Source organism: Sabethes cyaneus, chromosome 2 (genome assembly GCF_943734655.1).
Source record: "Sabethes cyaneus chromosome 2, idSabCyanKW18_F2, whole genome shotgun sequence".
Lineage (NCBI taxonomy): Eukaryota > Metazoa > Arthropoda > Insecta > Diptera > Culicidae > Sabethes > Sabethes cyaneus.
Genome location: NC_071354.1, coordinates 228,138,702 through 228,164,999, shown reverse-complemented (window position 1 = coordinate 228,164,999; position 26,298 = coordinate 228,138,702). Strand labels below are relative to the sequence as shown.

Genomic DNA, 26,298 nt, shown 5'->3' with positions numbered 1-26,298 from the left:
CAGACAGACAGACAAACGAAAGGCAGTTCCGATTGGCTTCAACCATGCGTAATTGCAAAAAGTTCCGGTTGTCACGATTCACGAATCATGACTTGTGATCGGGAAAACGCTCTCAAGAAGCATTGCCGGGAATAAGGCCCACTTCTTAGATATTTTGCAGTGCCGTCGAACGAAAGTAGCGGCAGGTCAGGAGCCCGAAATCACTGAATGGTCAAAAATGTGAAAGGCATTCGCATTCAAAACTTTGTCTACAGTAACATTTTACCGAAATCAATTTTGCTTTATACTTGAATAGTTTAGAAATGTGCAAAAATTCTTCTAAGCTAAGAAAGTTTTTTCGAGTGTTTCAAGATAAAATCTTTTTAAAGTTAGATCGACGTCGTTGAAAAAAATTGAATCAATACACTGTCGAGAAGAGTGTTTGAGTTCTCAAACATATGTTTGAGTTGACAGCCGGACTCGGGAAAAATAGTTGACCATTTCTGCCGGCCGGACGTTCGTTCGTCCGTTCGTTCAAGGGAAAAGTGAAATCGACTTTTGCACAACATTGAACAGGAAGCTATTTCTATCGTAATGGAAAAAGGATTCACAAGTGTGTCGCTTAGCTTGTACGTTCCAGTTTTTATTTCCTGCAAGTTGTTCTTCGACTTGCACGGGGAATGAACACGGGGTAAGACAAGATACAAACTTTCAGATTGTCTTGAATACTGTCGAGTACCAGCTGGGTTCAAGTTGTTCAAGTGTTTCGTATTGAAAAAGTTTTTTTAAAGTTTTCTCTCTCACTGAATTGAAACTTTTGCGGATTTAGGTACATCAAAGACTATTTTTTTCATATTGGGAATATAAATCAGTGTTTACCAACAATTTTCGGGTTAAACAAAATATAACTTAAAAAGTGACTTACCTTTTAAAACACCCTCATGCGAAGGCAATGCAGACAAACATCAAGCGCACATGAATCTTTAAAGTCAGGTATATGGCTTGTGCATATTTTAGCAAATAGTTTCTCTGCAGTGTGATATCATTTTGGTATGTGCAATATTAATATACCGCGCAGTACTGCTGGAACGTTCAGCTAGTGCGATTTTATACTACAGCATTGCTCTATAGAATGCACATCACAAGCGTGACCTTTTTCCGGGCAAAAAGCGGTGGAAACTTTTAATGTAATTCATTTTCGTAAAACACACGAGACGTAAAAAAAATAAAGTCAGCTTTTCTAATTATGTTTCACGCAATAAAGCATTTTGTGTCATTTACTTACTTAATTTGATGCTTTTTGCTTCAAAAAGATTGGTCTCTATTTTGTAGAAAACGGCATAGATCTTTTGTTTGTCAAAATAAAAATATAATCTGACAATCTACATTTGATAACCTGACTTTTATTATAGATAAGCTACTGCATTTTACATTTTTGGCGATTTCATCAGCAGCTCCAACCGAGCTGAACCGAGCGGTTAGCTACAGAAAAGTTCAACTAGCTAAGTGGCATGAATTGCTCACACTGACATTAACCAGACCGTCATTAGATTGGAGTGTCAATAAACAAAGTCTCACACGGATGGGCACGATTCGTAACCCATAAAATCATTTCATTCTGTTGGTGGAAAGATGATTCAGCTTATGCTTGACAACATCGATTGGAGTTGGTTGATAGATGGTAACCAACGCGAACTCTACTATGTTGCACAATTTATGATCCATATTAGCACTAAATCGTGTCTAGTACTAATAACTACGAATCTAAGAGAATACTCAATTTTTTATTATGCGAAACATGTTCAAGGTTGTTGTGCCTTCGAGCTCATAAATAACCATGATCGGTTCTTTAATCTTGGAAAATGTAATTGCTGAGCACTTCTCCGGGTTGAAACTGAGACGGTTCACGTCACACTAAGTGACAAATAACCTTGATGGTTAACGTTCTGCTTTCGGATTGTATTTGTCATATTTCAAAACCATCAAATCAATGCACAAAGATTCGTGTCCGTAAGGTTAAACTTGTACTTGGTAGAAGAACTCTTCGCGCAAGACTCGGTTCCTATGTCTCTTCGACGTTTTGTAGCAATTCCGGAGTACCACAGGGAAGAAACCTGAGCCCACTTCTATTCAAGTTGTTCTTCGAAAACATTTGTGAAACTAGCTTTGTACTACCTTCCGTTGTGTGAACCGTTGAATTTGCCATCCATTCTGCATCAATGCATGCTTTGCAAATTGTAAATTGATTCATAATTTCATGCCTGTCAAAATGAATCATCTAAGGTTGAACTCCTCAGAAATTTGCAAAACTCGAGATCGTGATAAAGGCATCCGAGATTTACAATTTATGTACACATAGTTTAATTTATGGCAATACGAAGTTCGTATTGCCGAGTCAGCTAGTAGTAGAAGTCAAGAACTCGTCTCCACTTCACTCGGTTCTGGGACACTCGTCGCCAATTCTTTGAACGTTTCGACACTCGCAAGTCAGCTTCGATTTGGTCGAGCAATCCAGCACGTTGAGCCGCTCTATTCCAGACAGTGCCAGTGGTGGAATTCTTGAGGAGAACAGATTTCGTTTTCCGGGATCCTCGCAACGTGGCTGATTCATTGTACCCTCTCGACTTAAAAAAAACTAATATGCTAGTAGGGTATTACTATTCAATTGAGTACAAGGAAATTGCGTAGCTAGTGCTACGATACAATTACCTGTTATATCCTCTTTCAGTTGAGATTCGATCATGCGATGTCTGACTTGCTAGACCAGCATCATACCTGGAGTTTAACTGGTATTTCTACGGAAGCGACCAGAGATCCCAACTCATTAACCACTTCAAATTTGTAGCTATGGGAGGTGAAAATTGCTCTCTTTTCAGCCATTACTTTTCATATATTTGGTTGAATAGCCCATCCAATTGTCCCAACCACTCTGCAGCTTTGTTTTGCCGTGTCAGTTCTACCAAAACCCCATTTTTGCGCATTCGACTGTATAATACGCTGCCTTGAAACTTTCAAACTGCATTAATAGCAATATTTGGATATATCGAACTATCGATTATAGGATATATCGATTATTAGAGTACAGGACGGTTGTTCTACACTTTCAAGCTTGAACTTTCACAGCCAGCTGAGTACAGGGAAATTTACGGGGCTGGTTATACGATCCTCAACGTCGTCAGCTACTTAGAGCCGGGGTGGTTTGTACTGTTTTAAGCTTCGCAAGATCGCGTTGAAATCTTGGATTACTCATCGCCCACCTCCCAGACTACTCTTAGGACGCATTTTTTTATCTGAAAAATAACAAAAATCGCTTTAGACCTAGTTGAGCCATCTAGCACGTCGGGCCCCTCTGGGTGCCGGTGCACAGTGGGACGGATTCAAAAATCTGTTGTCTGTTGTCTCACTATTGACTACTCTCCCCTACTCCACCACAATATCTTCAGACATCAATCCCATTGAAAACCGTTTGGAATATTTCGACAAAAAAGTTAGAAACCATCAGATTTCTAACAAAAACGATCTTAGAAAGCACTTGATGAACGAATGGGACCAAATTCCCACCGAATACACGAAGAAACTCGTAGACAGCATTCCAAAACGACTAAAGACAGTTGCAATGACCAAGGGATACCATACTAAATAATAATCTTTGAAGTTATGCCACATCTGCGAAATCAAAACTGCTAATTTGAATCCCGTACGAATATGAATATGGGCGCATTTTTTTGTGCGCTAATTTATATATTTTTTTTTTTCAAATAAATAAAAACCATTTTTCCAAAACCAGATATCATACCTTAAAATTATCATCTGACACTATGATTTTACCTAAATAACATTGACTTGATCGTACCTAAAAATAAAAAATAAGAAAACTTATCCAATTTAATTCTACTATGTGTGACACATAGTAGAATTAAATTGGATAAGTTTTCTTATTTTTTATTTTTAGGTTTCGTATTCTACTAAGACGCTCCAAAAACTTCAGTTGACTTGATCGACTTTTTTGAGTACATGCTCATTTATTTAGTAGTTGAAAACAACCGGACTGGCGATGCGGTGGAAAGTCAGCACTTGTCATTTTTTAATGCTGATAACAAGCCAATCTTTTTTGCAACAGCCAACAAACACATCCCCCATTTGAAGCCGGTTACAATCGTCTATAGAATGAACTACTAATATAATTTTAAATCATCAGCATACATCAGCTTGCGTCCAACCCCAAGCAGCGAAGCAATGTCATTCACAAACAGCAAAAACAGAAGCGGTCCCATTTTGCCGCCTTGTGGTACACCCGACAAGTTCGTAAACTGAGAAGAGAAGCAGGTGTCAAGCTGCACGCATAGAACTCTACCACATGGGTATGAACTGAGCCATTCCGTAAAATTCTGAGATGCACCAAGTTGCGAAATTTTCTGCAGCAGTATTTTATGGTCAATACGATCGAAAGCAGCCTTTAAGTCCGTGTAGATCACATTTTGAGTCCTTTGTTTGCTTACGGATCGACCAGACATAAATCCATGTTGCCCCCCCACCCTTCCAGGGAACATTTGTGGCTACGCCCGTGATTGGCATATTGGGCCGAAGCCGAATTCGTTGCCGTTGGAGGATACTTCTTAATCAAGGCGGCAACATTCGGTAGGCACTTCGTACAGTATATCTACTCGTTCACCGCAAGCTCCGATGAAAGTAATAGCGGGTCGGACATTCGGTGGTAGGATGGACATTCCCTTTCGCTGATCGTTAGCCACAGAACCAACTTCGGAACTTGGTGTGGAAGATATATTTGATGTCTTCGCTTGCCTCCTTTGTAGGGGACGTAAAGTACCGGGTCCACTGCCAGTCGTTGCCGTCTAGCGTCAAGTAGGTCTCGATTATGTCAATTATGACCATTATGACCTCGACTGAGGCTTCCGCATAAAAATGTCCATTTTCACCAGGTACTTCTTCATCATACAGCCAGTTGATCCGACTTTCCAACGCAAGGCACAAAACGATGAGGTCACCTTGTTCTCGGTCATCCTCATCAGCTTCTGGTGGACTTTACGGTCGCAGAGCACCGTCCGAAATCATGTGCTTCCATTCGACGTTTTCGCTTTTCTCTAGAAGGGAGAGGAAAAATCCGTTGGCAGGACTTCAAAGAGTTACGAGTCAGCAGCTGAAAATTCAAAAGCGCAAACTGCATCAGAAAAAAAGCAAACCTTGGGCCTCATAATCATAGCGTTTTTCAGACTTGACCCTTCCTTATCAACAGACTTCGCAGCCGATTAGTAGAGTACAGGACAATTACGGGGCTAGTGCAACGATCGTACCGATTCTAGTGGCACCGTCCAGCCGAGATTCGAACATATCACGGCATCCCTGACAATATTCTCAGTGCATCTCTGTATCGGCGGCTTTTTGAAAGTTATGCTTTGCCCACTGCTGGAGCTAAAAAGGTAAGCGCCATCGGAGTAATGGGGATTAAAACTGCAGCAACAATTTTATCGGTGAGTTTGTTGATGATTTTTGTAATGATTTTTTTGGAAAGTGAGGATGTCCTAAGCAACCAAAAGTTCCGATAAAAGTGGATTTTTTAGCTTAATCAGCTACCCAAATTATCATGAATAGAATTCTATTCAGCTTATTTTTATACAACTAACCGTATTTTCAAGTTTGAAGTAGGAATGCTAAGCAACTTTCAAACAGAACTAGAAAGTTCGCAAAAAGTTTGCTTAGGTCGCTGTATAGAACGCTGTTCAGCTCAAAAAAAAAACTTGGATAATCTCAAAATTAAAAAGTAATTTTCTACTTTTTCCTGTTTTTTCCTTAACTAAACCATTTGTTCATCATTATTAATGATAAGCTTAGATCGAAAACCTAGATCAGAAGAATAATGATTGTTTATTAATATTAATTTATTTTCATAACTTGCCTCGAGTTTCGAACTCGAGTACTCCTCTTGGTAACCTAGATACATACCACTGCTCCATTGCTGAAACATAAGATCTGCATAAATTTCACTCGATGTACTGATTTTTCATTTATTGTAACATCAAGGACAGCCCCTGGTTTCTTTTTGAACTTGAAAGTCATGATCTAAACTTGAAGTTCAGAAATAGTACGCGCAAAACTTCATCCGAACGTGAAACTTTTGAACTAGTACACGCGAAACTTCATCCGAACGTGACAGTTCAGAAAAAGTACGGGCGAAACATTTTTCGAACCTGATGGTTCGAAAAAAATACGCGCAAAGCTTTATGTGAACTTGCGTTTGACAGTTCACCAGTTTGTTTTGAATATTTCAGCAGCAGCAAGCGGTAATATTTTCTGCAGCAATATTTTTCGTAAAATCCAGGTTAGTAATTATATACAATGCAAACAATATTGACTGACGCAAAATTAATTACAGCTTCATTGATTACAGATATGCCGTTTACCGTAGTCGAGACTATGAACGCAAGGGGCCACAATGAGCTTTCGGCGGTGCCAGAAAAATGGATCCGAAGCTCCAAATCCGGAAACATTATGCTCTGCCCCAATTCACAGTGAGTTCAATATGTGAAAAAAATGTTTAGGGATGCCAACATCACCCCCAAAAAAGCATGGCTAAAATATAAATGTACGATCAAGCGGAATGGCATCCGGTCCTACGATGAGGTGATGGGCTTATGTGAGGAACTCTCCGGTGAGTCCTCATCAGATGCGCAGCCGGCCAACAGCCAACGCTAGAAAAAGGTTAACCAGAATCCTGTGAGCTGTCAAAACATGCTGGTTCTGGATAGTACAGGTCTGCCTCCATCTCCAGTAATTGCAAAGTTGGAACCACCAGTCGCTGCAGTACGACCAACCGCCGCAGCGTTGCAACCACAAACCATACCAATACAACCACCACTCGGTTTACCGCAGGCATAGAACAAACCATTTCTTTATATTGTTTTAGAAAAATCCATTTTTTGTTTTAAGGCTTGTTCGCGACAAAATCTGGACACCTCAATTTTGCAATAAAACAAATTTGCTAGAATCCATGACACAATTTTATATCATTTATGTGTGTATCGTTAATAATTATCAAACAAATTAACATTACTTATTTGGTCTGCATGAAAAATTGGCGAACTTTGGAGTTTACCCTTGCCATGAGGGTCAGTGTAGACTTGTTGGCAACCAATTTATCTGCGTTTGTCCAAGATTTTCGAAATTTATCTATAGTTGTTGGTTGTTGTTTGTACTGGGAATGCTCTCTCTTCACCAAAGCCCAATACCGCTCGATGGGGCGTAACTCTGGACAGTTAGCTGGATTCGCCTCCTTCGGTACAATATGGACTCCATTAGCATCATGCCATTCCAAAATATATTTTGCGGAGTGACACAATGCCAAATCAGGCCAAAACAACGAGGGTACATCATGGCTGTGTAGGAACGGTAACAATCGTTTCTGCAGGTATTCTTCACGGTATATTTCCTTGTTAACCGTTCCCGTAGTGATGTAACTTTTGCTTGCTCGACCATAGGTGCATATAGCCTGCCATACTAAATATTTTTTGGAAACTTGGCTTTCGTCTTTGTCCTAAAATGCTCTGCAACGCCATTCCGTTTCATGGCAGTGTAAAAAGACATACCAGGAAGCTGCTTAAAGTCTTCTAGGACATACGTTTCATCGTCCATTATAACGCATGGAAACTTCGTTAAATATTCGCGATAAAGCTTACGAGCGCGTGTTTTGGCCGTCGTATTTTACTTATCATTACGGTTTGGCACAGTCCTCACCTTGAAAGACTTCATGCCTTGTCGTTGCTTAGAAGTGTGCACGAATGTTTGCGAGATTTTTATTTTACGAGCAATGAAAGATCTGGTCTCCTCCGTAATATTTGTTTTACCTTCGCATCCTTGTGGTGGCCCCTCAGATTCGTTTTTGTTCCACTTCCCTTCTTCTTAGCTGTTATCAAGCTAGTATCGAACGATTTTAAAAACACTGTGAACAGTGCTTGGAGGAAATCCAAGCTTTTTGATAAGTTTTCTTAACGAGAGATCCGGATTTTCATTGGAACGGCACACAATTGCTTTTTGCACCTGCTCTTCTTTCGACGCCATTTTACGCTGAGCGCTTGTAATATAAACAAGTGTTATATTTTCAGAAAGAACAGGCATACGTCTAACACTCTGCAAAATATTTCACTCATTGTTAATGTATTTCCGAAGCTGTGTGTGCTTAGGGGTGTCCAAATTTTGTAGCGAATAAGCCTTAATACCGGAGTATAAATTTTCTCTATTCAATCAAAACGCCGTTTCAGTGTCTGCGTCGAAGTTTCGCTTCAATTTCAAACTTTCAAATCGCATATTGAACTTTCAAGTCGCATGTTGAACTTTCAAGTCGCTTCAAATATTAACGGTACTTTATTAGGAATCAAGTTCGGTTTGTAAATGTAGTATCATGTTGTTCAGCAAGAAAGTCCTGCGGAACTAAATTTGAACCAAATATGAACTTCCGAGTTAAGTTAAGTTAAGTTCCTTAAGTGAAATCCGAACTTTTGGTTGCTTGGGGTGTCTGATGCGAAGAATGATAAAATTGGATGAACTGAAAAACTACCCTGAATCTAAGTTTTTACACTGAAAAAAACCACTCTTTCTCATTTTAGATGTCGATTTTACAGACTTTTTCGCTTATTTTTATACTAATTTTGTAATGATCCACTGTGGGATGCCGTGATGCTGTGGGATAAGCACACCGACCGGTCCAACATTGATAAACCATTCTAAGTACCAAACCTAATAGTTTCCGACAATAATCAGTATTGTTGCTTTATCGAGCTCCAGCTTAACCCAATTCCAGTGGAAGCGTGACATTCAAGGAAACCATGTCATAGGATTGACCGAGTTGCAGCATGAATTTACAAGCAGTTGGTCAATCAAAGGGGATGAGATCAATCGGTAATGGGATCTACTACAAACACAATACGTACACATTCTCCTGATGAAGCAAGGCTTTCGATTGTTGGGATTTTTCCATGAATAAGTTTATAATAGTGATGGTAAATCCCATTAGCTCAGTGAGGCCCGGAACGAAGATTAAATCTGACATCACAACGCCTCCTCGCTCGCTAGCTGTACCTATAGCTAGCAATCGATTATACCGTCATCGTCGTAGAATGGTTCGCAGATGATACGTCGATAGTTAAATCTTTTGGGAGCATCGCTAGATTGGGAAGATATCGTAAGTAGATCAGCATCACCCTATCGGGTGCTCTTCCCTTTATCCGGTAGCATAGAGAAAGTTGCGTAGATCATGCTTCAACCGGCGGATCCGGGGGCTGCATCGCCACCGCACCGGGAAGCCACGTGGATTGGATATAAATGTATTTTTAATAACCGCCCTTAGTAGATGGGTGGGTACTGGGTACGGACGGACTAAGGGGGGCGGGCTTAACGGGCGGCTTAGTGAAACTTTCAGCGGAACCGATCATTGAAATATATGTCCCACCCATCAAGGAAAAGCCAGAAATAATGAAGACAAACTTTCGTCAGGGCTTTGAACCTTCGAACATCTGCTGCTGTGCTGCTGAGGGTCGTTAGCAGCGCTTTTTTGTTTGGTTTTGCTATAGAATGCAAACTTTTCAAAGTGCCCTGCTATCGGGATTGTGGCCAATTGCGGAGAGCATATTGCGGCGACATATTAAGATGAACTTTTTGTCGCGAGGAAGGGGTGTGCGAAAGCATCGTTGCCGGTAAACGTCGTCGTTTACGACGACGGCGAATGTACCCCTACTGACTCCCTCATGAATAATTAATGCCACGGCACAGCCCAGAATCGACACGTTGGAGGATTTAATGCTCGATAGCAATTTGAGATATTAAAATATTAATCGTCCCTTTGCTGTCGTGTGTTCGAATCGAATGGTGGGTGCGGGTGGAGTTTTATTTCATGTTTAAAATGTATGCTCTTGTTGATCACTCGGCTTAGTGTGTTCGGAAGTTTTAAATTATGTATTTAACGACACGAAAGCTTCTGGTAAATTGTTCAAATTACATTTCTTTTGAGCACGACGTTTGATCCCGACTAGCTACCGAAATTTTGTATCACTTTAAGCTTACAAGACGAACAAAAACTGCCGATGAAAATTTACAGTTACCCACTTCCAGGAAACGGAGCCGCTTCAATGCGTTTAAAATACATTAATGCATTGGAGCGCTTCCGTTTCTTAGAAATTGGAATTTTCGTTCCATGTTTTCATCGGCTCCGTTTGGTGCGTCATATATCCTTCAACGAACGGTCCCAAAGTGTACCTTTTCCCGACTGAACCTTTCACCATTGGTAAGCTCATAATTATGGTAATACGTATCATATATTTCCGGTATGGGCTTGATGGTGGCATAAATCGTTTCGCCTTGCTAGCCTTACTAATCAACCTGTTTGAAGGGTTTTCTCTCTTTATAGAATCATACTGCCACTAGCGTGTCCAGACATTAAGCAAAGGTGGGGCACCCGACCTTTCAGAATAATGTTTAATGATTTAATTCCTTTCGTTTATTTCATTTCCAATTTTCGAGTTTATTTAACTCGTTTTATCTCTTTTCCTTCTCGTTATTCATCTGTGTCTACAATGCTGCAAATCGAGCGAGAAGCAAACGATGCCTACTCTCACGTGAGCCAGTATGAGAAGCTTAGCACCCAACGCTTACGCCACTGACGACGAAGCGTACAGCAAAGAGCCGCCGTTGAACATTCTGTTACCTACACACTCACGAATGCATAGCTTCGTAGCGTCTTTCCGCATAGTCCACTCACGAGGCAAACAACTGGAATACAGATTTTTCATTACAATAATCAATTCATTACACGCGGGTGAAAATGCGAGCCCTCGCGAGTAATTATTTAGCTAAAGCGCGGCTGTTAGCAAACATATACTAGAAAAAACTTGCCGCATTGCATGAATAAATAATTCGGTAGAGTTTGTTAGAACGAGTACGCATGTGTGAGTAAATTAGCCCAGGCTTCGCAACACTGTTCGTCTACTCCGTTATTTATCTTCTAAACGCCCCGTCTAATGTTTTGGGCTCCCTTTTTTCCTTTTCCTCTCCGGTTTTCCTTATTTCTCTCTCTCCCTCGCTATTATTCTTTTCCCTTTAGTTTCTCTTGTCTTTTGTTCCGTTTTTCCATTTCTTGTCTTCTTTTCTTTCCCGGTTTTCGACGTTTTATATCACTTTTTTTTCTTTTTCCGTTCCGCCTTCTCTCTGCTTGTCTCGTTTGCTCTCGTTTTTTCCTTTTTTTCTGTCCGCTACTTCCACTTTCTCTTCGATTCATATTCAGTTCTTCAGTTTTTTCTCTTTTCATTCTTGATTTTCTATTTTCTGTTTCTTTTATCTCATTTTTCGGTTCGTTTTAAGTTTCCTCTTTTCCAGTCTCGTTGCTTGTTTTTTGTCTTTCTGTTTACAGTTTTCGTTAGTTCTCTTTTTGGCTCCCTTTTTCACGTTGATCTGCGGTTCCTTTTTAATATCCCGTTTTTCGTTTTTTTCGTTTTCTTTTCCGTTTTTCTAGTTTTTTTCTATTTATGTCCCATTTTCCCATATTCATTTTGCTAGATCTTTCTCCTTTTATATCCCGTTTGACTATTTTATCACTTTCCTAGTTTCCTCTCTCTTCTCTCTCTCTCTCTCTCTCTCTCTCCATCTTTCTATCTGTCTTTCTTTCTCTATCTCTATCTCACTCTAATTCGGATTCTCTTCTTTTCTGTGCCGTTTTGTTTTTTTTTTTCGTTCTCCCACCTCTCTGCCACGATTTTTTCTTTTTTCGTTCCGCCTTCCCTCTGTTAATCTCATTTTCTATCGTTTTTCCTTTTCTACAATCCGCTTTTTCCTCTTTCTTTTCTTTTCCGTTTTTTCTTTCGCCCTTTTCAATCTTGATTTTCGTCTTGTTTTACTTGTTTCTGCCCCGTTCCGTTCTTCATTTCCAGGTCCGTTTTTCCTCTTTTCCAGTCTTGTTTTCTGTCACGTTAACTTCTTTTCTGTTGTTTGTTTTCGTACTTTTCGGGTACCCTATGAATGAATAACTTTTCCTTCTTTCATGTTACGTTCTGTTTTTTATTTTAATTTTTTTTAATTTCCACTTTTTCTGTTTTCTTATTCTCAATTTTCCTACTTACGTATTTTCTCCTTCTTTTATCCTCATTTTGTTTTCCTCCTTTTCTATCTCGTAATTTCGCTCCGTTTATTCCTAATTTCTGTCAAGTTTGTCCTCAATGTCTTTTTCGTTTTCTTCTTTTCCTTCTTTTTTTCTTCTTTACTCAACTCTTTTTATACGGTTTATTTTTACGATTTATGAATTGAAGCAGTTTTTTTCGAAACATTATTCGAATTAAAGCGAACATTTTTAGCGATTTTTAAACTCGTGCAGTTTTTTCGATGACGTTTCAATTATAAATAGCTGTTTCGGTGATAATTTAACTAACGTGGTTTTTTACAAGGTTTTCTTCTACGCGCTACATATCCCCCGTGTATAAAAGGCCTGAGTGTATTTCTGTCCAGTTCAGTAGCCTCTTTTTTACCCCATTTTCTCTCTTTTCACATCCCGTTTTACCTCTCATTTTATCACGATTTTTTTCGTTTTTCTTTTTCTGTCCGTTTTCTAATTTTAATCTAGGGGTAGGCTAAGAACGGCCTGCGCCTAGATCCACCGGGAATCCCTCTTACTCCATCTTACGAATAATACCTAAATTTCATAAGAAATCGTTTACTCATACAGTGAACGGTTTTCTTCATGAATTTTTCAGCTATAATTCAGGAAAAACAAAAAATGTTATCATGAAAATTTTATCAATGAAAGATTAGAAATTGACAAACAAGAAAAAAATACCTCAAAAAGTTTCCATGTGACAGAACATAATTTTACGACTTTTCTTTGGAGTTTTTCACCACCAAATGAATTGAATATACAATTTAAATTGTATATAAATTGGTTTTAGATTGGACTTGAAACTGAATTTGAAATCGGACTTGAAATTCAAAAAGCAAAGCCGTGGGATTAAACGTCTTTTCTAAGACTTGACCCTTCTTTATCGACAGACTTTGCAGCCGGCTATTAAGGTACAGGACAGTTACGGGGCTAGTGCAAAAATCCTATTGGCTTTATCTAGCAGCACCGCCTAGCCGAGATTCGAACATACGACGACTGGCTTTTAAGACCAGATTTGTACCTCGAAACCAACTAAGTGGTTGTACTTCAAGTTGGACCTAAAATTGAAATTGGACTCGAAGTTAGACTTGGCACTTGAAACTAGAATAAAACTTGGACTTGAAATTAGTGGGGGCAAGAAAATAGAATTGAATTTGAATTTGAAATTAGGCTTAATTTGGGCTTAATACTAAACTTGAAATTTAATTTATAAGTGGACTTAGAATTGGAATTGAAACTGGAACTATTTTTAGGCAACAAATTTAATCATCGCAAAAAAATGACAGATTACATTAAAAACTACGACCCTCTGCATTACAGTGTGTCCCAGCAGCTTGGGCACGCAATTCTGCAATCCACAAGTTTTTTTCGCCTAAACCACTCGTCATGATGACAAAGGATTAAAAATTCGTCGGTAAAAGCACAAAGTGGATTAATTCACTTACCCATTCGCCGCAAATAAATATTCATGTAAGATTTTAATGCCGAAAAAATGATATTCCTAAAGGAATCATATTCTTTTATGTTCTTTTATGTTTATCATCGAGCGGAAATATATCATCTCCACCTCAGTGCCTCGTATCAATGACGAAATTTACATGCTTGAAGATTCGGTTCCGCAGCGCAGGGAAATTTACATCTGTAGCGAATGTTGGAGCGCCTGTTTAATATATGGGAAAGTATTACACCCGTCAATATTTGGCACCAATTTCAATCAATCTTCATCTAAATGCAAAATTATTACTGATGATCACTTTATTTAAAAGTGAAACTCTAATAAAAGTTCCCCACATTCTCCTATCCAGTGCCATGACAACAGTGATCAATTGAATATGTACCATTTAGTGCATACAGCATCCCATGAGGGGATCCGGAAGTTGGTACGACGCTGGCTTGATAGGAGAATTTTGTAACATCAGAGTCATTCAAGTTAGTTTCCTGTATAATAAAACTACAAAAACATTTATTTTCATTTACTTCTTTCATTGAAAGGGTTTTATTTATTTTTGGCTCAGAAAAATTTGTTAAAACGTGTCCAAAAACATCATAACCATGAATAAATTCAAAATCAACCAACAAACACCACGCGCAATAAAACCGTGCAAGGTTACTAAACGCACCGTTTTCGTTGCTGTACGTTACCAACGCGACCGACCGCGTTGTCCACCGAAATTGCGCGCATCGCAGCATGCGGTGACCGATCCGTGCCTGTGTAGTTGCCAAAGTTTCAAGTGCCATGCCGAGTGATTAGGTAATGATAATCTTTTGTCCGTTTTTTCGTCGGTTGAAAATTTGTGTGAAAGTGCCTGCAAGCAAAAAGTTGCCAAGCCAAGTGTCGTGTTTTAAATTTGCTTTAGAAAGTGCATTTTCCTACCCGTGAATCCCAGTGCCAGCCAAGTGTGGCGTAATTAAAGAAAAAGTATTTTTTATCGAAGGCTTTTTCATACCTAGTGCAATTCAAGTGAGAAAAAATGGCGTCTTCCAGTTCGTCCAATTTAAATTCGTCAAACCAGCAGCAACCAACCCGTCAGCGTAGTCCTTACACTAAGGTAGGTTATTAGCATTGCACCGAAATATTCAACGTCAAATGCAATCACAATTCACCCTCCCAATCAGGTTCATCAGGAATCGAAATTGAACGTTGCTGCTCCGGCTTTTGTATATCCGGCACGCGTTTCCAGTTCGGCTGGGGCGCTCCGCTGCGGCGAGAGCATGACCGAAATTGGCTATTTCGGGCCGACTCAGCTTCCGGTTAACAAGCGCATCTGGAGTAGCATTTCCAGCTATCCTCTGGAACAGACAGCGACCGTGCGTAGTGTAGGTTTTCCCCACATTCTAATCATGAAATATTATGCTAATAATTATTAATTTGCTCCCAACCAACAGACCACCCCGAGCCAACTCTTCCAATACTATCAACAGCAAGCACAGCAACGGCAGTATCCACCGTTGCCGGCCTGTGCCTACGAACCGGTTCCCCAGTTCGGACCGAACGTCCTGTCCAATGGAATTATTCAGCTGCGCTTGCGGGATGCTGTGGTAATCGAAATGACCATCGATCGATCGATCAAGCTGATGAACAACCAGGAACACGTTACGATTGCCCTTTCCAGTACCGGTTCGTCGTCGGCCATGAGCCACCCAAACGGAATCGTGTTCCAGAATGGTTCCCGCGTAGATATTGCCGCTTTCGACGGTAGACGCAAGAATTCGTACGTGTAAGTTGGCTTTCTCATTTCTAAATTAAACAATCATCTGGCTGCAGGAATTTTTTTTACATTTTAAAATCTGTTATGAGATTTTTATTAACTCACGCTTGAGTAAAGCGACGAACCCTGTGTGTTTGTGAGGAAAAGTTAAGCGAATATCAGTTTTCATTCAACGCTGTAAAAAGTTAATTTTTCCCTTGCGTTTTTCATTCTCGTATGTTCTTTATTTTCTCGTTCCATTCTTGCCTTTTCCCAGCTTTATGCATAGCCCGATCATAGTAGGCATTGAACTAAACCCACCAATCGATTACTACCAATGATAGTGAAGGTCCAATGCATAGGTATGTGCATATGTTGGATCGGAAATGAACAAAATATTGGTGGATCGAGCACCGAACCGAACATCTTCTTTTGCCAGCTTGGTTTGTGGCACCCAAACGCAGCCATGCGCGTTGACCAAATATGAATTCACCAAAATTTTCGGCCAACATGTTCTCTCTTGTATGGGGACCTTTAAGGGGACATAAACGACTAAATTTTTTGAAAAAATCGAAAAATTTTTATTTCAGATTTTGATTCTGCAGTCTTTTCCGCTTATTTTGATACTAATTTTGTAATGAACGAAAAACGATCGAACACATAGGCATTCCAGTGCGATGTGGAACAACCTCGCCGGAATAAAACGCCGCTCCTGTAGAACTACGATTTTCAAACTTTATGTACCTTTTTCTCAAAAACTACATAACGTATTGGAACAAACTTTTTTTTTGTTTTGTTGGTAGAAGTATGGCAAAGACTTTTATAACTTTTAAGCTTTATAAACTACCATACTTTAATATACTTTTAAGCTTTATTATTGGTTTTACCAATGCAATGAAAAATTATACACAAAAGAAAGTGTTGCATTTCCTTTCGAGTACGGTCTTAATAAGACACGTCGAACGGAATCCAGAATATGGTTTCTGGTCAGAACGTGCTCGTTTGGGATGTAGAATCGAAGCGATAAATAAATGGTAGCATTGTTTAAGTGACCGGATTTTGTCGAATTCTTTCTTTAAATGGTTAATCATTTTCCCTTCGGGAGAATATGTAAGTCAGTGTAAACGAGAGTAAGTTTTCAACTCTAATATTTTTTAATAGTAGTATAAAGTTATCTTGCCATGTTCATTGTTCTGTACAATTATTTATTGTGGGTGGGTGAGCTTTAAATTTCAAGCTTCGATGATATTTCTGCTTTAAGCTGATATCAAAATGGATCCAGGCGTTCTTTGGTGAATACTAACAGTGACTTTTCGATCTAAAGAGGCGAATATACCAACTCCAGCTGGTCGGTCAGATAACTTGGGGACCAAACCAGATTACTGTTAACATTGATTGTAATTTGCGAGGATGTTCAGAACTTTATTTACCTTTCCAGCTTTTTAGGAATTTGAATGCTAGACATTTAAACTATGCAAAAATCGAGAAAGAAGGTAACGGTGCTGTTTCTTATTTGCTTACTTATTTAGGTGGCTAGTCGTCCTAAGACAAAGCCTGTTGAACAAAGTTTCTCCGTGTAACTCGGTTGAGGGCAACCGCTCTCCAATTCCTCGGACACCGAGTACTCTCCGCCAGATCTCGCTCCACCTGGTCTAACCATCTTGCTCGCTGCGCTCCTGGTCGTCTTGTTCCTACCGGATTAGAGGCGAACACCATCTTTGCAGTCTAGTTTTCCGGCATTCTTGCAACATGCCCTGCTCATCGTATCCGTCCAGCATTAGCCACCTTTTGCATACTGGGTTTGCCATAGAACTGTGCGAGTTCATGGTTCATCCTCCGCCTCCATACTCCGTTACGCCGCCGAAGATCGTTCTCAGCACTCGTCATTCGAAAGTTCCGAGCACTCGCAAGTCCTCCTCGAGCATTGTCCATGTTTCATGCCCGGTCTAATAAGCGTCTTGTAGAGCGTGCATTTTGTACGTGGACTTCCTATCGTTATCAGTGGGCCTTGGTATACAAATTCGTTGACTATCTCAAACTCCTCGCCGTCCTCATACTACTGTCCAAGCGGCATCGGTCGACCTCGGTTAGTACTGGCCAGCGCAGCATGTGCTTAGACGTATTTAGTTTTAACCTAATCTTTGAAGATTGAAGATCGTGCTCCGCGTGTTGAATTCCGCTCGGTTCTTAACATCTTGTCGCGCTATGTTGAACAGCAGGCATGAAAGACCATCACCTTGACGAAGCCCTCTGTGTGACAATCCACCCGAGATCCGAACACAGCACTGTGTACCATCCATCGTAGATAGAATCAGTTTGATGAGCTTCCCGGGGAAGCTGTTTTCGTCCATGATTTTCCATTGCTATTTCCGGTCGATGGTATCATATGCGGTTTTGAAGACAACGAACAAATGGTGCGTGGGAACTCTGTATTTACGGCCCTTTTGCAGGATTTGCCGCAGTATAAATATTTGATCCGCTGTAGACCGACCTTCGACGGCTTGATAAGTTCCAAATCTGTTCGCAATTGGTGATAGTCAACGGAAAATGATTTGGGACAGCACTTTATAGGCGGCATTGAGAACGGTGATAATGGCCTCCTTAACTACGCCTATCGTTGGGACTGGCACCTGTTCCCCGTTTGTTCCACCGTCGTAATCGTTTTCCCATTCTCGCTGCCACCATGGTTCTCCGCCTGGGTGCCATCCAGGTATACGCCGAAGTGCTGCTTCCACCTATCGGTCACCTCACGATCGTCTGTCAGAATACGGCCATTCTTATTCCGAAACATTTCGGCTTGCGAGACAAAGCCTTTGCGGGATCCGTTCAATTTCTGGTAGAACTTCCTCGTTTCCTGAAAACAATTCAGCCGCTCCAACTCTGTGTATTCCTGCTCTTCCAGGTAACGCTTTTTGTCCCGGAAGATTTGTTTTTGCTGCATTTTCTTTTGTTAGTGTCTTTCCACATTCTGACGTGTGGCACTGCGCATCTTAGCCACCCACGCAGCGTTCTCCTCATCCATCATCCTTCTCATTCATCGTCAAACCAATCGTTCCGCTCATTCCGTGTCACATGCCCGATGTAGCTCTCCGCTACACTACTGATGGCTATTTTGATGGTATTCCAAAAGTTCTCGAAAGGGGCTTCGTCCAGCTCATCCTCCTCCGGCAGCGCAACTTCGAGTGAGTGCGCGTAGTTTGCGGGAGGTCTGGCTACTTCAGCCACGCGAGATCGAGTCGAGGTTGGCGTCGGTACCGAATGTTGTTCACAACGGAGAGTTTTGGGTGCATCTTAACCATCACTAGGTAGTGGTCAGAGTCAATGTTAGCGTTTCGATAGGATTTTTTAAGTTATGTGTCCATGTCCGCCGGTCCGGCAGAACAAAGGGATGAAATCAGAGATCTCCACTGCTGACGGTTACCCGCCATGGCTTTTACCTGTCGCCAGGACAGGTTCTCGTCTACAGCCCGGATGTCGTTGGCTAAGCTCCGTCGCCATGAGCCTCTGGGTCTGCCTCTTCTACGCTGTCCTTGTGGATTCCAGTCGAGTGCTGCTCTGCAAACCTCGTTCGCTCCTTTCCTCAAGGTGTGTCCGATCCACTTCCACCTACGCTCACGAATTTCTGTGGCTATCGGCCGTTGATGACACCGACGATGGAGTTCCTCATTGGATATCCAATTATCAGGCCACCAGGCACGAATAATATATCGCAGGCACCGGTTAATGAATACCTGCAGTTTTTGCGTTGTCTCCGCTGAGACGCACCACGTTTCGCAGGCATACAGCAGTACGGATTTAACGTTTGAATTAAAGATTCGGGTTTTCGTACGTAGAGTGATCTGGTTTGAGCGCCAAATGTTTCGCAGACCTGCAAAGGCACCCCTGGCCTTCCTGATCCGTGTGGCTATATCAGTCTTGGTACCACCATCGGGCGTTGTTTGGCTACCAAGATATTGAAAGACGGCTACCTGCTCAACTTGTTGTCCCGCTACTGTAAAGTTGGTTGAATTGTCAGTGTTCACTACCATAGACTTAGTTTTCGCTACATTGACTGTGAGACCTGCTGCCTGGGAGCTCTCGGAGAGGTCGTCTAACTTGCTCTGCATATCGTTTCGGCGTTGTGCGAGCAAGACAATGTCGTCGGCTAGGTCGAGGTCATTTAGCTGCTCCATCGTTAGAGGATTCCAAGGCAGTCCTCGATTTGGTCTACTGTCAATTGCTCCAACTAATATCTCATCCATAACGATGAGAAACAGAAGCGGTGATAAAATGCAGCCCTGTCTCACGCCAGCAGTAACCCTTATGGGGTCGGACAAGACGCCGTCGTGCAAAACCTTGCACGAGAACGCCTCGTACTGAGCCTCGATGAGATGGACTAGCTTATCTGGAACTCCTCTACGCCTAAGTGCGCCCCAGATGTTTTCGTGATTGAGTCGGTCGAACGCCTTTTCGAAGTCAACGAACACCAGCAGAAGAGAGTCCTGGAATTCGTTGATTCGTTTCGATAGGATCTGACGTCGATAATGCCTGAGAAGTGCCGACAGTTGATCAAAACATGGTCCATCTGTAATTCTGTCTGATTCGGTGACCTTCAGGTGTACGTGTATAGGAGTCTGGCAGTCTGTACCTCCAAGTCTTAGGCCCGTTTCGTTGATCAGCTGATGTGCGCTGAACTCTCCAATTATCGGTTTGTGTTCCTCCTCCGCGGTCGTATTCACTCTCCAACTGCGCGTAGAATTCATCCTTGTCGTCATCGGTACTTCTGAGGTGAGGGCTATGCACGTTGATGATGCTTAAGTTGAAGAACCAACCCTAGATTCTCAACCTGCACATTCGAGGATTGATTGGCCACTACTCAATCACCCATTTCCAAAGTTGTACCCTGGTAGATGCTATGTCCATCTCTGAACATATGTACCGCTGAGCTCTTTCAGTACATCTGCAACGCTACTACGTCGAACTTGCAGCTTTTCAATACTGGTGCAAGTTAAACTATTTGATTGTGAGTAGAGCAAAATATGAGGTAATCACGTTTCATCGTTTCATCAGAGCCCGATTATGTTCCGGAAATACTCTCCGGGGGGTTGATCAGGTTATCGACCTTGGCATCTCTTACTCGACTCCAAACTTACGTTCAACGCTCGCCGTTCTAATGTGATTTCCAAAGCATCCTGGCAGCTTGGATTCATTACTAATTGGAAATGGAAGAGATTTCAAGAACCCTCATTGCATAAAATCTTTGCATTGCGCTTTAGTCCGGCCTGTACTTTAAAACTCAAATGTAATTTGGCAACCCCATCTCCTCACCTGGCTTTTGAGAATCGAAAGCATCCAGAGAAGGTTTGTTCGTATGGCTCTCCTTGGCGTGATCCTGAAAATCTTCCGCCATATCTAGCACGTTGCTGTCTACTTGGTTTGGACACTTTAGAAAGGCGCCGCAAAGTTTCGCAGGTAACGCTAGTGGCGAAAATCCTAAACAACGACATTGATTCACCGACATTACTTTTCGTGTTTCGCAAAGATCTTTACAAACCACTGCGTTGTTGCATACCGAGTTTCATCGCACCACGTTTGGATATCACGAACCAATTACTGCTTGTGTCTGGACATTCACTCGGGTCGAAGAGCTTTTCGAATTGGGAGAGTTAACTGAGTTCACATATATTCAAGTAAATAAGTAAATACGTCGGAGTACACTCAACTTCCAAGGGAGCACGAGAGATCGACGGTTCCACGTCCCGAGTTTTCAATCCATAGTCCTTTTTCGTCGCATGGATCTATTCCGATTGTTCCATTGCGAATTTCCTTGTTCTTGATTCATTGCTTAATAAGTGTCTCGTGGGGCAGCTTGCAAATCCTGCAACAGCAACACTAACTCTCTATTTCGCCGGAGGATCAATAAAGCTCGAAAGAGCCTTTCTTTCCTGTTTCCTGTCAGCATACGACCTTGGATTCTATCAGGGTTGGATACCCGATCTCCATCATGATTGCTCGTATCCCGGCTGGTACCACAGGGAGGTTGGGATGGGAGTAGCTGATTAAGAGGCTCTCACTTAACCTATCCTATTCGATTTGAAGAAAATCGAATAGGATAGGTTAAGTCGAAACTACGTTCGACACTTTGTTCGTCCGCACCTCCGTACAGCCAGCTCAAACCATGAGCTTGGCGTGAGAGATGTATTAGACGTCTTCGCTTATCTACATGGCGGGGGACGCGAAGTATTCGGTTCCCTGTCAGTTGTAGCTCAGCGTCTCGTAGTAGGTCTCGTCATCCATTATGACCACGATGTCAAGCTTCGCGGGAAAGATGTTTTTCACCAGCACCTTCAGCCGTTTCTTCTTGGTGATTGCCTGCTACTTAGACACGGTCGGCCTCGACTAACATTTCCGCATGAAATTGTCCATTTTGGCCAGGTATTTCTTCACTGTTTGGCCGGTCGGTCTGATCTCTTGGCCCAAGATGCGGAACGATGAGGTCAACTGGGCCTTGGTCTTCCTCTTCAGCTTATGCTACCCTTTATGGTTCCGCTGCACCATCGGATGGTCGGAACCAGGTTTCCATTCGACACTCTCGCCTTTCTCCACAAGCGAGAGGATGTTATAAATGCCGGATCGGTCTATATTCGGCGGACACGAAGTGTCCCAACTTCTTCGCTTCCGGATATGAACTGGAGGTGGCGTAGTTTTTTTATTTTTTCGCCATGGCTGCCGCAAATCAACCGTTGACCCGGTCAATTTTTTTAAAAAGCTTTACAAACGAAGTATTCAAGAAAATGTTGTTCAATTGAATTATTTTTTGCACGTTTGAAATCGTATGCGTACAGTAACGTCATTGAATTATATAAATCTATTACGTCAAGGGGCGGGTGGGAAGAACCAGCAGGCCACTTGTTTGAAGCAGTGTGCTGAGGGAGAGTGAAGTGGTCAATTTTATAAGGTTAACCTTGGTTTGGTTAAAACATGTGTGGTCATTCTGAATTGGAATGCGCTTACATAGCGCAAGAACTCATGCGATCTCAAGCTCTTGGAAGAAGATTCTCAAACATTCTGGTAGTAGGTTTTTCTAAAAATTAATTACGATTTTAAAATAAAAGTTTAAACGACTGAGTCTAAATATTGGTTAGTCCACAAAAATGTTTCCTTGCCTTTTAATATTAGAAGGTAAAATCTTTATGAACAGCTTGAGCAGTTATGTTCTGAAGTGTAATTTTCTAACAGCCCTGAAAACTTTTAACTTAAATGATACACAAAGAATAACCAAATATCTAGATTAACTGAATTCCAATGTAGATTCATCGTGTTCTCTCCTCATAAAAAGCAAAAACCGTGACGCTATATTTCGACAGAATTGGGCCTTTTGCCTTTTTCGTACTATAAATTTCGCAAGCAGCTGTTGACAGGACAATTGGGGGGCTAGTGCCAAGATTCTATTGACTCTAATAGTCTCTCTTAGCCCAGATTTCAACATACGATGAATGCTCGTTTGATCCCTACAATAATTGCATAAAGCCTTGAATTGAACTGTTAACCGCAATCAACCCTAACTAACCGTGTCCCTTTCAGCCGTTACGCGAAAATGTGGCAAAAGGGCATCAGTCTCACCAGCGAAGGTTGTGCCCTTATCTATCTGGTCGATGCTGCCGGAACGCGCACCACATCGGATATGATCAACATCGATTTGAACGCCGACTACATCAATCCGGTTTTCTACAAGTACGTAACAGAGAATATTACTTTCCCCGTTTTTGCCTCACTCATCCCTTTTTCAACTGACTCTCCAGCGGAACACGATTCGGTGCTCAGTTCTACCAGGAAGCTAATCAGATTGCCCAGAGTGCCAACTTTTGGCTCAATGACGATGGAACCGAGATTTTCCATGTAAACGGATTTCGCATTCAGCAAACGGTGGACGGGTTGGTGAAGGTGGCTCGTATGAATAACCGGTGCAACATCCGCACCAGTCCGACCAACGGATCGGCCACGATTACTACTCCGTACATCCACTGTACAGCCTCGATGGGGCAAACGTCGCACCTGTTCGTACGGTAAGTGAAACCTTCCAAACCGTGAACTGTAAACAGGAGAACACGTTTCGAGGCTGATACCCTTGGCAGATACGTCGGTTTACGGTTCTTTGTTGTTTGTGCATCCGCGGCAGAAATTAATTTTCGAACTCCTTTCAGCCGTGAAGAACGTCGAATGCACTTCGACGGGACCTCGTTCGTAGTTCGCAATGCGGGTCATTCAGCTGGATTCGACGATTGGAATCGCCTACGAGTGTACTAACTGTACGCAGCTAAATCCCCGTTCCGTTCCGAAACTTAACAGTGGCCAAAAAGGCAAAGCAGCGTAACAACGACCTCGACCTACATATCTCAAATCATCGAAAATAGCGTACTCGCCGTAAGATTGCATGCCATTAGCTCTGCATATTTTGTCGCCTCGGAGCTAGAGCATGTTTCTCAGTGTCGGTATATTTATTTCATTTTTCACGTATACTTTGTCTGGAATGTCTTCCATTTCAGTGAAAGCGCTTATGGCGGAAGACATGTAAATTGTATTAAATTAAACCTAAATTTGCATACGTCGTAAATAGAGAGTAACAAACGAAAAGCTTTATGCACGAACGTGCGTCGGTTAGCTCGCTGGTGTCCTTCCTGCCCTGTTATAACAGCGAAACTATGTTTTGCTCAGCCTTCGAGTGGCAGTATTTCTTCCCCACTCCTTTGTAATTTACAGAAATGATGTCACGTGCAGTTTGAGCATTTGTAGCGACATGATACTATTTCTGAAAACATGATTTGTGGAATATTTACGTGTTATGTTCTGCTGCATGGTGTAGCAGCACGGATACTGAATTCAATATCAACATCATTAATGATGAATTTAATTGAAAATACTTTTGCACTCAACCGAAGCTCATTACTTTTTCGCTCGAGCATCGGAAAATTTGTTTCGTTATTCATCGTCGTATTTTTATGTAAAAGACTTACTTGCTGCTTCGCGTACTACAGTCTGGAGGAAGGAACCCAAACGATAAGTCAACAGACTTTACGGTGAACCCCCGTAATAATTGATGAAAATGGAAAAGAGTGAATCGCACGACTAGGTAAGCCCAAAGCAAACATAATTTTTTTAACGAAACTCCATAGTAGAACTTGAAAAAAGTTGCTGTGAATCGCAACTGAGAAATATAAAAAGAAATAAATAGATTTTGCGAACATAATCAAATTTTGTACCACTCCGATTAGGTCTTGTCTTCTATTTTGCAACACGAATGTAGGAGTCTGCATGGCAGGTGACAAGCGCCCTCGAAGAAACTGACAATACAGCAGCATCTTTGCACTGCCTGCCTGTCTGCTTGCCTGGCATGGCAAAGAAACGGCTAAGCGAAGTGAATGTAATTATATGATAGGTATGTAGATGAAGAAATCCTGTCGAGTTTCTCTAGTGTACAGTACATTTCTACCGCACGGCAGGCTGGCAAAATGAAGCAGAAGTACGCATCTCTGGAAGATTGATTTGATTGAACGCAACATGTGACGGTGGGTGTCGGGGGAAAAGGCAACTGCGAACTTTAAGGAACGCCTTTTCAATCAATCACGCTGGGAAGATTATGCTAAAAGCAATTCACAAGGGTGAAGTTAGCAGCTGAATCGCTTACTGCCGTGGTTGATTCATTTATTGAACGTTTTAAACAGCATCTGATTTGAAAAACTTCTAATTTTAGCAGCTATGTTAGTTTTTAATGCAATGCATTTTGCACCTCTGGTGGGTATTTCAGCAATCAGTATTGTTTTGTTCAGATATCTAAATGCCGTATTAGATATCTGTAACTGTACAAGACACAAACTGTGTAGAAGAATTTTATTTGCGCGAACAATGCTCAATAATATTTCTGTATGTTTTACCTTTGTTCCGAGTCACATATACTAATCGATATACAAATCAGCAAAACTTCATTCCAATTAATATTTGAACTGGAAATGCGCATATAAAACGACAAATAAGAATGGTATAACAAAGGTTCCTTTCACCACTAGGTGGATTAAATCGGGTTTTATGTTACTTTATTGGGCTTGTAATGCCAGAACATCACTAGTTTAATATTGCGTGGATATGTTTCATTTTACCTTTTCAAATCAGTAAATTGTTCTAAAAACTGGACATTCTTATTTAGCTCCACATTTCGTAGTGACGTCATTGTCACTGTACCACTATTTGTTGGAATTTAAAGAGTGACGGCTTGCGAAGTTGAAGTCGAAGCAATCCAAAAAAAATAAGCAACCGCTTCTGGAGACACACCTTTTGACAAATTACGTGGATTATGACACCAGAAGCTAAAATTCCATTTTTGGTTCAATTTCGATTCAATTTCGGTACAAGTTGGACCTAATTTTGGCACAATTTCAAACCAATCCCAATACCAAACCAATAGTATAATTTTGGTCTAATAATGGTCGAGTTTCTGTTAAGTTTTGGATCTCTTTAGTACTAATTCTTGTCCAATTTCGGTCTAATATTGGTCCAATCTTGGTTCAATTTCAGTTCGATTTTGGTTCAATTTTGACCCAATTTCGGTCTTATCTTCTTCCAGTTTTGATTAAGTTTTAGTCTTAGTTTAATCCAAGTTTATTCAGATTTCGATTGAAAAATTCAATTGTCTTATTTGGATTTAAGTTTGACCCAATTTTAATCTTAGTAAAATCTTGCTCCAACTTTGGTTAAATTATAATATAATATTGATCAATCTTTGGTCTACTTTTTTTCGGTACAATTTTGTTCCACTTTTGGTCCAGTTTTACTCCAATTTGGATTCAACATTCATTCACTTTTCGTCCCATTTAGGTTTATTTTGGCTAACTTTAGTTCAATTTTGATCCAACTATTCGCCAGTTCTGGTCCGGTTTTGTTCTGATTTCAGTCCAATTTTGATCCAGTTGTGTTCAAATTTTGGCCCAATTTTGTTCCAATTTTGTTCCA

General features: G+C 41.2%; 1 protein-coding gene across 1 annotated transcript; it reads left to right on the top strand.

Moving 5' to 3' along the window:
• Positions 1–14,598: 14,598 nt before the first annotated feature.
• LOC128738263 (uncharacterized) lies at positions 14,599–23,601 on the top strand. Its single transcript, XM_053833268.1, has 6 exons — positions 14,599–14,676; positions 14,744–14,944; positions 15,014–15,345; positions 22,879–23,028; positions 23,097–23,360; positions 23,499–23,601. The coding sequence occupies exons 1-6, from the start codon at positions 14,599–14,601 to the stop codon at positions 23,599–23,601; spliced, it is 1,128 nt and encodes a 375-aa protein (XP_053689243.1).
• Positions 23,602–26,298: the final 2,697 nt, after the last annotated feature.